The sequence below is a fragment of the Triticum dicoccoides genome, chromosome 2B (assembly GCF_002162155.2).
Source record: "Triticum dicoccoides isolate Atlit2015 ecotype Zavitan chromosome 2B, WEW_v2.0, whole genome shotgun sequence".
NCBI lineage: Eukaryota > Viridiplantae > Streptophyta > Magnoliopsida > Poales > Poaceae > Triticum > Triticum dicoccoides.
Genome location: NC_041383.1, coordinates 748381596 through 748396957, shown reverse-complemented (window position 1 = coordinate 748396957; position 15362 = coordinate 748381596). Strand labels below are relative to the sequence as shown.

At 48.2% G+C, this 15362-nt stretch overlaps 1 protein-coding gene across 1 annotated transcript; it reads right to left on the bottom strand.

Moving 5' to 3' along the window:
* Positions 1-2436: 2436 nt before the first annotated feature.
* LOC119366049 (putative serine/threonine-protein kinase-like protein CCR3) lies at positions 2437-4192 on the bottom strand. Its single transcript, XM_037631710.1, has 2 exons — positions 3682-4192; positions 2437-3599 (listed from the first exon to the last, which is right to left on the bottom strand). The coding sequence occupies exons 1-2, from the start codon at positions 4156-4158 to the stop codon at positions 2646-2648; spliced, it is 1431 nt and encodes a 476-aa protein (XP_037487607.1). The 5' UTR covers positions 4159-4192; the 3' UTR covers positions 2437-2645.
* Positions 4193-15362: the final 11170 nt, after the last annotated feature.

The window sequence follows — 15362 nt, the reverse complement described above, 5'->3', positions numbered from 1 at the left end:
TGATATTCTCGTGTGTGCCTGTTTTCTTTCTTCATTAAGTAGATTTTGTTTTTTCCTTTTTGTTTCTGTTTAGTTGTGGGTGAAACATACAAAAAAAAATTAAAGAATGAAAATACCAAAAAAATTACTTGCCTCTCATGCCTAAAAAGTTTTTCAAAAAGATAAGTGATTGGAAAGTTATGCATTGAAGAAGTGAGGGTCGACCTTGAGCACTTGTGTTCATGCTCACCAAAACAATGTAGAATTTTTCATGGAAGTGTCTCTGTAATTAATTATCCCCTTGTGTATATCCATTGTATTATAAAAATAATGTGCCAAGGTTTGGTTTTAGGATGATTAGATTGCTTGTTTACTTTGTGCAGTACAAAAACAGAAACTTTGGCTGTAGCGCGTGAATTTAATTTTTTTACTGCAAAGTCAAATGGGTCTGAAACTTTTTGAAAATTACTTGTGTAAAAATTGTTCAAATTTTAAAATTTATTTCATAATTTTTGGAGTTACAGAAGTTTACTAAACTTCCAGATTACTACAGACTGTCCTGTTTTTGACAGATTCTGTTTTTCACGTGTTGTTTGCTTATTTTGATGAATCTATGGCTAGTATCGGGGTTATGAACCATAGAGAAGTTGGAATACAGTAGGTTTAACACCAATATAAATAAATAATGAGTTAATTGCAGTACCTTAAAGTGGTAGTTTGCTTTATTACACTAACGGATCTCACAAAGTTTTTGTTTAAGTTTTTGTGAATGAAGTGTTCGAAGAACGAGGAGTTACCGATGTGAGAAGAATAAAGAGAGGCAAGAGTTCAAGCTTGGGGATTCCCAAGGCACCCCAAGTAAATATTTCAAAGGATACTCAAGCATCTAAGCTTGGGGATGCCGCGGTTGGCATCCCATCTTTCTTCTTCAACAATTATCGGTATACCTTGGTTTTTGTTTTGTTCACATGGTTTGTGTTCTTTGTGTTTTTCTTTTTCTTTAAGAACCATGCTAGTATGAGATAGCCCTTCATAGATTTATAGAATGCTTCATGTGCTTCACTTATATCTTTTGAGTATAACCTTATAGAATGCTCTTTGTGCTTCACTTAAATATTTTGAGTATGGTTTTATAGAATGCTTCGTGTGCTTCACTTATATATTTTGAGCTTGGATATTGGTTAGACTATATTAATTGTATAATGCTCCATGAACTTCACTTATATGTTTTGGAGTATGAATAATACTATCATCTAAAGTGGGTTTGGAAGAGTGTCAAATTTAGGAATTAGTGATCCCACTATTCCGAATGAGAAAATTTTTGCTTATGTGGAGAGTAGTAAATTTCTATGCTTGTAGATCATGAAAAGAATGCTTTATGTGATAGTTATATTTTTGAACTCATTCACGATGCTACTGAAAATTACTATGAGGGAGGAATACATATGCTTCTAGGAGTTGCAATAATATCAAGTTTCCTCTCTATGTGCTTAAAGTTTTGAAGTTATACTTGCTTTGCCTTCCTATGCTAGTTGATTCTTGTTCCTATAAAAACTGACATTTGGTGAGTTCTTTGTGAAATGTTTGGGAAATTCAATAAAATTTGTGTGTTTATTTATGAGTTTTTTCGTAAATCTTTTGCGAACAATATAGTCTCCCTATAATAATTTAAACAAATCGATTAGAATGTGGGAGCCTCAACATAATTGTTCAAAAGGTCATGTTTTTTATTTCAACGTAAATCATATTCTTTTAGAGAATTCACTTAATTTCAAAAAAATGTAAATATTCTCACCAATTTATATTATGTGGACTCATATTAGTCAATTTTAAAAAGATTCCACAGACAATGCACACTTTTCTCAAACCATGCATGATAACTGCATGTGATCATTTCATTTTCCGTTCTTATTTTAGTTAATTTTTAAAATATTTCATATTGTTACCATTTTTGAATTTTGAAACTTGCATTTTGGATATTTTTTCCAAATTTTGATTTTTTGAAGTCTTCCATATTTAGATTTTGTAAAAAATATATTTTAAAATAACATGATATATTATTCTTGGTACTTGCCGGTATTTTTGAAAGTAACTGGTATATGCATTTTTATTGAAAACAGACATTGAGAAAACAACAACAATGGATTACACTCTCCTAGCTAGGTAGGGTGCACGTTTGAATAATCATGTTCTATGACTAGTCGATCAGGGTTTAAATCTTGGTGCTCGCATTTATTTTTGAATTTATTTTAAGATTTTCGGCGATGCCCATTTAGTGGGAGGAGACGTTTCCGTTGACGACGAAGTGCCTACGGTTACTTCATAAATTTCAAGATGATATGCCGGCTCAGTCTTTCGGAGGTGCTCATAGGGGTAGGGTGTGCGTGTGTGCTTCATAGGGATGAGTGTATGCGCATGTATATGAGCGCTTGTGTCTGTACTGGTGTTCAAAAAAAATTTATTGCAAAGCTTATCATTCAAATTATGTGTGAGCAATCTAAAAGCAAAAACAAAGAATTATAAGTTCACAACAGTATATTTCATTTGAGCACCCGACACACCGGCCGATCGAGAGGTCCATTCTAACTAGACCATGTTTACAAGCTAAAGGTACGTATCGTTGTGACGCAGTTTACGTCTTGGCGAGTCATCATCGCTAGCTGGCTCTAATAGCTTTGCTTAGGCTCATCGCTGTCTATGAGCCCGAGCGCCGCCTCGAGGTTGGTCAACACGTTTGACATGGCGGGGCGGTCCTGTGGCTGTGGCCACAGACAGCGTGCTGCCGTGTAGGCCACGAGCTTCAGCGCCTCCATCTGCCCCGGGGTCGGCGCCGGCGACGGGCGCCGGTCCAGCACAGACCCCAGGTCCCCCCTCTCGATGATCGGGGCAGCTAAGCCAACCAAGGTGTTCGGGTCCTTGCTCTCCCAGCTAGGCGGCCTACCGGTCAGCAACTCCAGCATGACGACGCCAAAGCTGTACACGTCGCTCGCCGGACTCACACGCCGCGTGCGGTGGTACGCCGGATCGATGTACCCCAACGTGCCGGCGACCTCCCCGACGAGCTGGCCGTCGGTCGTCGGCTCTTGCAAAACCGCCGCGCTGAAGCCGGACACGCGGGCCGCCCAGCTCTCGTCCAGAAGGATGCTCGACGAGCTGACGTTGCGGTGGATGATCCGCGGAGTGGCCATGCGGTGCAGGTGGTCGATGGCCCTGGACGCGCCCAGCAGCGCCAGGACACGCGCCTTCCAGGACGATGTCACCGGCGACGCAAAGCCGCCGCCCTGCAGGTGGTCCCTGAGCGTGCCGTTGCTCGTGTGCTGGTACTGGTAGACGAACATGCGATCGTCGTCCTCCGCGCACCAGCCCACGAGGTGCACGACGTGGTCGTGACGGAGGTGGCAGAGGGTCTCGAGCTCCGCCACGAAGGCACCCTCTTGTTCGTGGCGTTGCTTTCCGTGATTCTTCAGGCTCTTCACCGCCACCTCCAGGCCGTCGTGAAGACGACCCTTGTACACCGTTCCGGAGACGTCCTCGCTGAGCACATGGCCGAAGTTTCCGGTCAAGACCGCGATCTCCGCCGACGCGAACTCCACAGCTGCATACTGGACCATCGCAGGCTCCTATGGAAGACGATGGTTTAATTAAGCTGCAAAACCAACAAGATGAAAATGGTTCTTCTCACTGTGGTGGATATGTACGTACCTGCAGCTGCGCAGAAGCACATCCAACAACCATTGTTGGCTCTACTGGTAAAAGAACGCTGGTGGGATTCGGAGGACAGATCTGGTCGAGGCGGCGGGTAATGGAGATATGGCTGAGCAAGGGGATGAGGATGAGGTGGGAGTCGATCCTGCGGTTGACTTCCCTGAACCTCTCTGCCTGGTCGTCGGCGTACAAGAACTTCCTGCGCGCGCTCCATTTCTGGCAAGCGACCACGAGATCGTGCGCCTCCTGGAGCGTGTGGCCCAGCCCGGCCAGCGGCTGCGCCACCGCCGGGTCCTGCAGCTGCAGCAGCAGGTCGCCGATCACGGATACGCGGCTCGCGAGATTCTTGCACTCCAGCTTGTTCTGCCGGGCAGTCTCCGCCGCCCCGGTGATCTTGGTGACCAGCCCGTGGACGTACAAAGCCAGCTGGGCCACCGTCGCCAAACCCGCCAGACTCGCCGTCGTGGCCGCCATGGCAGATGGCACCAGCTGGCTGCACTGTATACCAACTAGCAAACCGTAATTAGTACTGCAGTCAAGCCACAGACCCACGAGAAGAAGAGGTGGATATACGTAGAACCCCGATAACGCGTGTATGGTCGCTAACTCGCTATGGGTCGCTGCCTCGCAGGACGGCCGGGTCGTCGCCCACTCCGCGTTACGGTACTCCGCATTATTTCTCCATATATCTAGGATTAATTATAAAAAACTATCACTATTCTCCGATGGTGTTGATTTGTTTTTTCTTCCATAAATTTAGTCAAATTTTACAAAGTCTAACTTAAAATAAAACTAATTTGCAATGTATTTGAAAAGGAAGGAAGTACTTTGTTAACCGAGTCTTGTTAACTAGTACTTCAAAACTCGGTTAACAAAATTACCCTCTGCCAAAAAAAAAACTAAAAACTTTGGCACCAGTTTTCATCTAATAGTTGGTTAATTAATTTTTGCAACTGTCAAGGTAGTACAAAGAACACTTGAAGTAAAAATTACATCCAGGTCTGTAGACCACCTAGCAACGACTACAATCTCTAGAGCGAGCCGAAGGCGCGCTGCCGTCATCGCCCCTCCCTCGTCGGAGCCGGGCAAACATTGTTGTAGTAGACAGTCGGGAAGTCGTCGTGCTAAGGCCCCATAGGACCAGCGCACCAGAACAGCAACCATCGCCGATAAAGAGAAGCATAGACCGGAAGGATCCAACCTGTAGACACACAGACGTAGACGAGCGAAGACCGGATCCAGTCGGATCCACCGAAGACAAACGCCGACCGGATCCCATGAGATCCGCCGGAGACAAACCTCCACACGCCTTCCGACGATGCTTGAAACATCACCAGCACGGGGGCTAGGCGGGGAGGACCTTATTCTATCTTCAAGAAGCCGCCACCGCCTCATCTTCTTGAGCATGGCACAAACCCTAACAAAACTCAGAAAAACATCTAAAAACGGAGCCCTCCCGCCGGCAAGGGCCGGGATCCACCGTGCCTCCATGATCCGAGGACCATAGAAGATAAGGCGGACCGGCGGCGCCGGCGAAAGGCAAGGAAACCCTAGATGGGAGTTGGGCGTGGGCAGGAGGAGCGAAGGGTTCTTCCGGTGATCTGTATTACTTCACAAATCATGATAGATTCCCTTTTCAAAACCTACAGCACAAGCTCGGGCTCTTCCTCCATGTTATAAATGGCAAAAATAATAATAGAATCGATGGCAGGCTAGCTGGGCCGTGAACACGGTGAGAACGGGCTTCCCTTTTGGATACTCACCTACCTATTTTTCTACGAACCTACGATTTGTTCCCCTCTCGTTAGGGTTTTCCTTCCTCTTGGCGGCGGCGATTTTTCTCCCCGACGTAGAGACCTGATCTACCCTGCCTCCTTCCCTCCCCGGCGCTCGGGTGTCCTTGGGGCCCCGGCCATGGCGGGAGCGGACGAAGTGATGGGGACCCTACCGCTCGTGGATATGGTTTCTTCGAGCAAGAGAACTAAGGAAGATGGCGCATCCTCGGGTGCGGCAGAGGCAGAGTCAGATGTTGCAGCGATGATGGAAGAACTAGGCCTGACAGAGGATGATCTCCAGGATGTCATTGTGGAAGACGACGAACTGCCGGCCGAAGTGGTCCGATGGATGGCGTTAGCTAGGGTTCACACAGAAAAGACCTATAGCCAGTACTGGTTTTACAAGAATATGAGAGTTGCTTGGGATCTGGCAAAAGAAGTGAAAATCAGACCTCTGGAGGACAATCTGTATACCCTGCAATTTTCATGTCTAGGCGATTGGGAATGTGTAATGGAGGAGGGCCCGTGGGCGTTCAAAAGGAAAGCTGTGATCGTGACACCCTATGATGGTTTTACTAAACCCTCCCTGATCGATCTCACCAAGCTAGATATATGGATGCAAATCCATGACCTCCTTGATGGTTTTTTCCCCAAGATCAAAGCACTTTCGGCGACGGTGGGTGAGTTCATCTATGCGGAGCCTAAATCCCAAGATTTTGAGGGTAATTTTGCCCGGGTGAGGATTAAGATTGATGTCACAAAGCCTCTAAAGAATGCAGTCTCACTAGTTATCAAGAAGAAGGAAGGGATGCAGCGAGTGATCTTTCGGGTGAAATTCGAGAGGCTCCCTGATTGGTGTGCGGTGTGTGGCAACCTAGGGCACTTATTCAAGGAATGTGGAGATGGTGTGTGGGCACCTAAAGCTTTGGTTTTCAAGGACCTTAAGGCAAGCTGGTTTAGGGGTCCAGGACGTGGCCCGGGCGAAGCACGGGGAAACAACAACCCGGGTGGCAGAGGGCGTGGCCGGTCCGGAGGTGGCCGGGGTCGTGGTGCTGAAACTGGTAGCCAAGTGGAGGATTTCATGGAGTCAGATGAGCTTCAGAATGATGCGGCTATGGAAGAAGCGGAGAGGGGAAGGAAAAGGGGGATGTATGGAGTTAATCAGGGAGGATCTTCGGGCCCCCCTTCATCACAACAGGGTGGTAAAATTCCCCTTGTGCCAATGTTGAAAGCTCCAGATAGTCTGTCGTAGAAGCAAGAGCCAAAGAGAAATAAACAGAGTACAAGTGATCCTACCAACACGAAGAGCATTGCTCTAAACAAAACTTCTGATGCGCGTTTGGCGGGCCTCCCAGGGGGGTCGCGCCTAGCGCAATGAATTGCCTGGTGTGGAACTGTCGTGGGGCTGGCAAACCCGCGACAGTTTAAGAGCTTCGAGATCTCTCGAGGCAACATGCCCCCTCTATTGTATGCATTTTAGAAACCCAAATAGAGGGATCACGTGTTGAAAGCATGGTAGGGTCGCTAGGATTTGATAAAAGTTTTGCTGTAAACAGCAGAGGTAGAAGTGGTCGCCTTGGTATCTTCTGGAAAGAAGCAATAAAGCTGGAAATTATTGGTTATTCGGATTATCACATTGATGTTATTGTTAAAGAACTAGTCCCGGTGCAAACTAGGTTTACTTTTGTATATGGAGAAGCACAAGTGCAAGAGAGATACAAGACGTGGGATATGATGAAAAGCATTGTTAACACCAGCCATCTTCCCTGGGTTGCAGTAGGTGATTTCAACGAAGTATTACACGGCCACGAGCATGAGGGGGTGTGCGCGAGGAGCCAAGCGCAGATGGATATGTTTCGAGATGCTCTGGATGTTTGCAGCCTGACAGACATCGGCTACCAGGGACAGAGCTGGACATTCGAGAAAAAAGTAGCCAGAGGGTCATTCACAAGAGTGAGATTGGATAGGGCGGTGGCATCCCCCGAGTGGCTCCTGGAATTCCCATCAGCACAGGTTAAGCACGTCGCGGCGGCAAGCTCAGATCACGTAGCCCTGGTTCTCACGTTGCAAGAGATGCATGCATGCAGGAGGGGCCCGAAGCCTTTTAAATACGAGATATGCTGGGAGCGGGATCCCGCACTGGCTTCGGTGGTGGCCGACAAGTGGGCAGAGGCGCCGGGTGATTCGGTCGACCAAATCAGGGAAAAGCTGCAGGGTTTGTCAGGCGAGCTATCAACATGGGATCGCGAGCACTTTGGCAGTGTTCGGCGGGAAATCAGTGAGCTAAAAACAAATCTGCAGATTATACGTGCCATGGCGGGACGAACTGGACCGAGCAGAGAAGAAACTAAAATCACAGACCGACTCGTTGAACTATTTCACCGAGAGGAAGTATTGTGGAGACAACGTGCACGCGTTGACTGGCTGATGCATGGCGATAAAAACACATATTTTTTTCACCTGCGTGCTAGTAAGCGAAGAAGGAAGAATCAAATTAAGGAGCTACAGCGTCAGGATGGAACAATGACAGATAATGTTGTGGAGTTGGAGACCATGGCTACGGCCTTTTACAAGAATCTTTATACTTCAGAAGGCGTGCCTAACATGGGGCCGGTCCTAGATACCGTTCCTCGCAGAGTCACTGATCAGATGAACGATGCTTTGAATGCCCCATACAGTGAGGATGAGGTAAAAACTGCTCTTTTTCAGATGTTCCCAATGAAGGCTCCTGGCCCAGATGGATACCCAGCTCATTTCTGTCAGCGTCATTGGGAAGTGTGTGGTAACGAAGTGACAAAGGCAGTACTACGGATAGTTGAAGGAACAGAATCAGCATCATGCATTAATGAGACAGTTCTTGTGTTAATTCCAAAGGTAAAAATCCAACCTTGTTAGCTCAGTTCAGACCTATTAGCCTTTGTAATGTGCTTTACAAAAATGCTTCGAAGGTGATTGCTAACCGTCTGAAAGTAATTTTACCTGAGATAATATCTGAAGAGCAATCTGCCTTTGTTCCTGGACGGCTGATAACTGATAACATCATCACTGCATACGAGTATCTCCATTTTATGAAAAGGAACAAGTCCAAGATGCACCGGTCCTTTGCACTCAAGCTCGACATGATGAAATCTTATGATAGGGTCGAGTGGACCTATCTACGGGCGGTGATGACCAAACTTGGATTTGCAGAAAGATGGGTAAATATAGTGATGAACTTAGTCACGTCGGTCAAGTTCTCGGTGCTTTTTAATGGTAAGAAGTTGGAGGAGTTTGAACCATCAAGAGGGATCAGACAAGGGGACCCAATCAGCCCTTATTTGTTCTTGCTTGCAGCAGAGGGCTTCTCGTGCCTGTTAAAATTGAAGAATGAGTCATCCAACCTGAGTGGGTTACAAGTGGCACCTACGGCGCCCAAGGTAAACCATTTGTTATTTGCTGATGACAGCCTGCTGTTTTGTAAGGCGAGTAATGCTGGAGCTGAAGAGGTGAACCTGGTACTAAACAGTTACTGCGAAGCTTCGGGTCAACGGATAAACTTTGCAAAATCTTCCATCTTTTTCAGTAAGGGTGTTCCAGATAGTATCCGGGAGGAGATCAAGAACACTCTTAATGTTCCAAATGAAACTCTTAATGAAAAGTACCTGGGTATGTCGTCTGACATAGGACATTCTAAAAACGGGGCTTTCAAATATTTGAAGGACCGATTGTGGAGCAAAGTTCAAGGCTGGCTAGAGAGCACCATGTCGACAGCGGGTAAAGAGGTTTTGGTCAAAGCAGTAGCACAAGCAGTCCCGGTCTTCTCTATGGCCTGTTTCAAGTTACCAAGGGGTTTATGTGAACATCTAAATATGCTCATAAGAAAATTCTGGTGGGGCTCTAAGGACGGCAAGAGAAAACCTCATTGGGTATCGTGGAAGGCGATGACTGAGCCAAAAGGTATGGGTGGACTAGGTTTCAAGGATTTTGAACTCTTTAACTTATCTATGCTTGCACGTCAAGCATGGCGACTGCTGTAGGATCCGGACTCTCTTAGCGCACGAATGCTGAAAAGCATCTATTATCCGGACTCTGATATTCTGCATGCAAGTCTTGGCGGTCACCCGAGTCAGGTTTGGCGAGCTATACTAGAAGGGAGAGATGTGCTACAGCAAGGGATCATCCGCCGAATAGGGAATGGTGAATCAACGAACATATGGGCAGACACGTGGTTGCCAAGGAACGAAATGTTACACCCGTATGGCAGTCGGGTAGCCAACCTTCCAACACGGGTGGCCGAACTAATTGATAACACCAGCTCTACATGGAATGTTGAACGCGTCAACCAGGTGTTCATGCCAATGGATGCCAAGATCATATTGGGTATCCCACTCTGCACACGAAACACGGTTGATTTCTGGAGTTGGAACTTCGAGAGGAACGGCACCTTCTCTGTCAAGTCTGCATATCGCATGTTAGTAGAAACCAGAAGGAGGCGGGAGGCTTGGCTGGAAAACACTGCGGGCTCGTCGTCGACAGCGGCAGAGGAAGGGACGTGGAAAACACTATGGCGCACTAAGGTACCGGGCAAAGTGAAGATGTTCCTGTGGCGGTTAGCTAAACAATTTCTACCAACGGAAGATGTTCGAGCTCATAGAAATATGTCAGATAGTTCGACATGTGGGATGTGTGGAGCACTAGACTCATGGAGGCACTCACTGCTGAACTGTACATCATCCAGGTGTGTGTGGGCTCTGACCGATGATGATCTTGCACAAGTCCTGGTTGCTACCACCGAACCAAAAGCTAAGTTATGGCTATTTACACTCATGGAATCACTTCCACATGACCAATTTGTTCGGCTAGCGGTCACGTTATGGGCGATATGGACGGCTCGGCGTAAGGCAATCCATGAAGGGATTTTTCAAACACCCCAAGCCACTACAGATTTTGTCAGGAGATTTCTAGCTCTATTTATAGTAGAGCTAGAGGTGTTGGACAACAAGCAAGAACCAGCGGCAAGGGGCGGACCCTCTCTGATCAGGCCACGAGCTCCTCCTCCGGGATGGGTCAAAATTCACGTCGATGCTGGTGTGAGAACTGGGAGAGGAGGATCTGCTGCGGCGGTTTGTTGGCATCAACAAGGCAACTATCTGGAAAGCTCATCGTTGGTCATTGCAGGAGCGGACGACCCAGCGATTCTGGAAACGATCGCATGCCGTGAAGCACTAGCCCTGGCCGAAGATCTCAACGTGAATAACCTGATGATCGCTTCTGACGCGAAGCAAGTGGTGAGTGACATCCAAAAGTCACATATGGGTAAAAACGCTGCAATTATTCAAGAGATTAAATTTAGATCTTCTTCTTGCATTTGTAATTTTACTTTTGAAGGCCGTGCGGCTAATAGAGACGCACATAAACTTGCTAAGTTTTCACTTTCATTAGGGCCGGGGCGCCATGTCTGGTTGGGCCAACCCCAGGTTCCAAATTATATCCCACGTCGTGTGGAGTTTGGTGATGAATAAATTGTTTTTCACCCCTCAAAAAAAAAACCTACCTATTTTTCTCATCTTGGTCATGTGCATCTCCATACTCAATAGAATCTCTGAAGCGTTCTTATTCCCAAGCTTTTAAAAACCTAACTTGCGTGCGTGTACTATAACAGCTCAATCTATACTCTCTGCAGGATTCTAGCCGCACTTGTCGCTACCGTTCCTGGCACCAACGGGTATCGACTTGGTCATCTGGAAGTACCTGATCACATTCATCATGATTTTGCTATTGCTAGTAGGAGTAGCTATAATAACACTTTTGCTTTGCTAGAACCCCCTAAACACATTAATGGAGAAGATCTCTTCATACTCTTTTATAATAAATAAAGGGTAGGATAGTATTTTTAGAATATACGTCGCCCATGCTGAGTGTGCGAATACGCGATACATACACGGCCTGGCGTATAGCTTTATTTTCTCTTTTTTTTTAATCTTCAAGAAATGTGCCCTGCATGGATTTAAACTCCAATTCTCAAGGTTTACTTCTAGTTCTAGTAACCAACTGGGCTAGGTTACTTGTTGTGCCCACTTGCTTTCTTTTACGCTTCCTATATGGCAAATATGACTTTGTGAAGTTTCAGGCTGGTTTTCTCATGTATTTTTAAACAGAGTTTTGTTTCATTTTATTTTGGGGTTTTTCTATATTTTTCAAATGCTTGAACTTTTTAAAATTAAAATAGTCAAATTCATGAACTTATTCTCAAATTTTCAATCTTTTTCAAAAAAAATCAGTTTGATTACAAAATATGCGAATTTTTTGTGTGGGTAGAATTTTTTTTTACAAAAAGATTCACAAATTTGAGTGCATGCATGGGCACACGCTTGCCATGCCTGTTGCATTGGCAAAAATGTGCATACATAATCCCTTTTTTAAGTTCAACACATGTTTCCAGATTTCCATTTGAACTACTGCATTGTGGCTTGTGCATGTCCCTGATTCTTAGTATTTTTGGCTTTCAATTTACTTGGTAATTTTCGATGATTATTTTCACTTTGGTGGGACTGTCCCCTTAAATACGAATTAGAAGCTTTTGACCATTTGCACCATTTCCAAGTTTGTGTTCATACACAGTTTAGCGTGTGAGATATTGCTTTCCATAGTGTCAACGGACATGAATTTGACAATAATGTTTTGATGTCCTCCCTCAGATCTCATGGATTGCACAAAGTCTCACATGAGCATACACTTAGCATAAAAAATTGGTCGTGTCAAGCGCATCACTTGCACCATTAACTATGGCATTTACACACTTTTTTTTGCGAGAAAATTTCCGATCTATTCATCTTCAATCATGGCAGTACAACGAATACCAGAAATAATAGAAATCACATCCAGATCCGTAGACCACCTAGCGACAACTACCAGCACTGAAGCGAGCCGAAGACGCGCCGTCGTCATCGCCTCTCCATCACCGGAGTCGGGCACAACTTGTTGTAGTAGACAGTCGGAAAGTCGTCGTGCTAAGGCCCCGTAGGACCAGCGCACCAGAACTATGGCATTTACACACTATTTTTCCATGCCAGCACGCCACAATCCCTCTGGCTCGACGCAGTCACTACCTCCACCCAGTGGCGGGGAGTGACACACAAAATAGGAGGGGAAAATATCAAGCAACCACATAATGTGCAACGATATAATTACCAGAGAATGACCTTGCATAAGTACATATATCATTTGTTTACAAAAATAACATGTCTTTACTCTCAATATCAGTGCTAGATCAACTATACATTCAAAGATTTTTTTTCACTCTGGAGCAAAAGAAGATATGCCCAATACATGTTGTTGTAACAGAAAAAAAAATAGAAGGCTAGAAGGTGCGGATTTGGGGAGGGAAGAAGATCTAGCCATGGCAAATTGGGGAATGAACCAGATGTGGAAAAGGGCGACGTCAACTAGCGAGAATCACGCAGAGGAGCTGACCTGTGGCGGCTACATCAAATGGCTCGATGCCACATATTGGACTGCCACGCAACAATACATGGACCAGAAAGACAGTGTGATGAGAGTGCTGAGTATATGTGCTATGTGCATATTGTGTATTGGGCCCGCCTCCTAGTTCCTTGTATAGTTGAGGTCTGTGGCTCACATTTGTACATCATATATACGTGTCTATGCACGAAGAGCAATACATCGTGCAATTCACATATTCTACATGGTATCAGAGCACTGTCGACACTGCTTCTCACAAGCTTGCACCTCGATCTATCGCTTGCATCTTCATCGGCTACCCCTCCAACTCCAAGGGATATCGGTGCTACGATCCCGTCTCCCACCGTGTGTTCACTTCCCGGCATGTTTACTTTGATGAGCATGTGTTTCCGTTTCATCAGGTACCCCCGGCTGTTCCTCCTATCACTGGTGACGCGGGCTCCTCTACGCCTCTCCCAGGGCGCTCGCGCGCCTCTCTTGGCCCGCCCCCTGGCTTTGAGGCGCGCCCCCCGCATGCGACGCCTCCTACAGCCGCGACACTGGCGCCCCCGACATTGGCACCCGCGGCCCTTGCGGCCCCCGCGGCTCCTCTGGCGCCCGCGGCTCCCGCGGCGCCCCCGGCGCCCCCGGTGCCCGCGGCCCCCCCGAGGCCCCTGACGTTGGCCCCCTCGGTGCCCGCGGCCCCCCAGGCGCCCTTGGTGCCCGCGGCCCCCTCGAGGCCCCCGACGTTGGCCCCCTCGGCGCCCGCGGCCCCCCAGGCGCCCTCGGTGCCCTGGCCCCCGAGGCCCTCTCGGCGCCCCCGGCGCCTGTGGCCGGTCCAGTCACCCGCGCCCGTACGGGCATTTTTCGCCCGAGCTCGCGCTACGTCTCAGATGACTACGTCCATGCGGCGTCCACCACTGAGTTGTCGCCGTTGCCGTCCTCCGTTCGAGCCGCTCTTCGTGACCCGCTCTGGATGGCTGCGATGCAAGAGGAGTTTGACGCCTTATTGCGCAACTGGACGTGAAAGCTTGTTCCTCGTCCCCGGCACGCCAACGTGATTACCGAGAAGTGGGTCTTTAAACACAAGCTCCGTCCTGATGGTACCCTTGATCGTTACAAAGCGCGCTGGATCGTTCGTGGCTTCCGACAGCATGCTGGCATCGACTTCACCGACACCTTCGCTCCGGTCGTCAAGCCCGGCACGATACGCACGGTTCTCCACCTTGCGGCCTCCCGTGCTTGGCCGGTGCACCAGATGGACGTCTCCAACGCCTTCCTCCATGGCCACCTTGAGGAGCAGGTCTTCTGCCTGCAGCCCACCGGGTTTGTTGACCCGGCGCTTCCCGACCATGTGTGCCTGCTTTCGCGGTCCTTGTACGGACTCAAGCAGGCTCCGCGCGCTTGGTACCAGCGCATCGCGGTGTTTCTCCACCGGCTTGGGTTCCACTCTACCCGCTCAGACGCCTCGCTCTTCGTCTATCATCAGGGCTCTGACACGGCCTACTTGCTGCTCTATGTCGACGACATCATCCTGACGGCATGTACGGCTTGTCTCCTCAGTCAGCTCACGGCTCGTCTTCGCGCTGAGTTCACCATCAAGGACTTGGGTCCTTTGCACTACTTCCTCGGTGTCGAGGTGGTGCGCCGTCCGGATGGTTTCTTCCTTCATCAGAGGAAGTACGCTCATGAGCTCCTCGAGCGCGCCGGCATGCTTAACTGCAAGCCCGCCGCTACGCCTGTTGATACGAAGGCCAAACTTTCTGCCACGGACGGCTCTCCTGCTTCGGATGCTGCTTTCTATCGGTCTATCGTTGGTGCTCTCCAATACCTCACTCTGACTCGACCGGAGATCCAGTATGCCATGCAGCAGGTGTCTCTTCATATGCATGCTCCTCGAGACGTTTACTGGGCTGCCGTCAAGCGGATTCTCCGCTATATCTGTGGCACTATGGATCTTGGCATCACGCTTCACGCCTCCGCCGACACCGCCCTCACCGCCTACTCCGATGCAGACTGGGCGGGCTGCCCTGACACTCGTCGCTCCACTTCGGGCTATTGTGTCTATCTTGGACCCTCACTCATCTCGTGGTCGTCCAAGCGGCAGCCTACGGTCTCTCGTTCCAGTGCTGAGGCTGAGTATCGTGCGGTGGCCAACGCCGTCGCCGAGTGTTCGTGACTTCGCCAGCTGCTTCAGGAGCTCTCTTGCCCTGTTGACCGTGCCACGGTGGTCTACTGCGACAACGTCTCGGCGGTCTACCTCTCCGCTAACCCGGTGCATCATCGACGGACCAAGCATATTGAGTTGGATATTCATTTTGTTCGGGAACAAGTGGCCCTTGGCCATATTCGCGTTTTGCGCGTCCCTACTTCCCAACAATTTGCCGATATCATGACCAAGGGCTTGCCTACGGCGTCATTTGAGGAGTTCCGGTCCAGTCTTTGCGTTAGCCGTGGTGCCGC

Excerpts from the sequence above, each read along its gene's own strand:
- LOC119366049 (XM_037631710.1), bottom strand. The coding sequence starts at position 4,158 with ATGGCGGCCACGACGGCGAGTCTGGCGGGTTTGGCGACGGTGGCCCAG. Across the intron at positions 3,600-3,681 it reads GTGCTTCTGCGCAGCTGCAG|GAGCCTGCGATGGTCCAGTA; the intron begins GTACGTACATAT and ends CGTCTTCCATAG.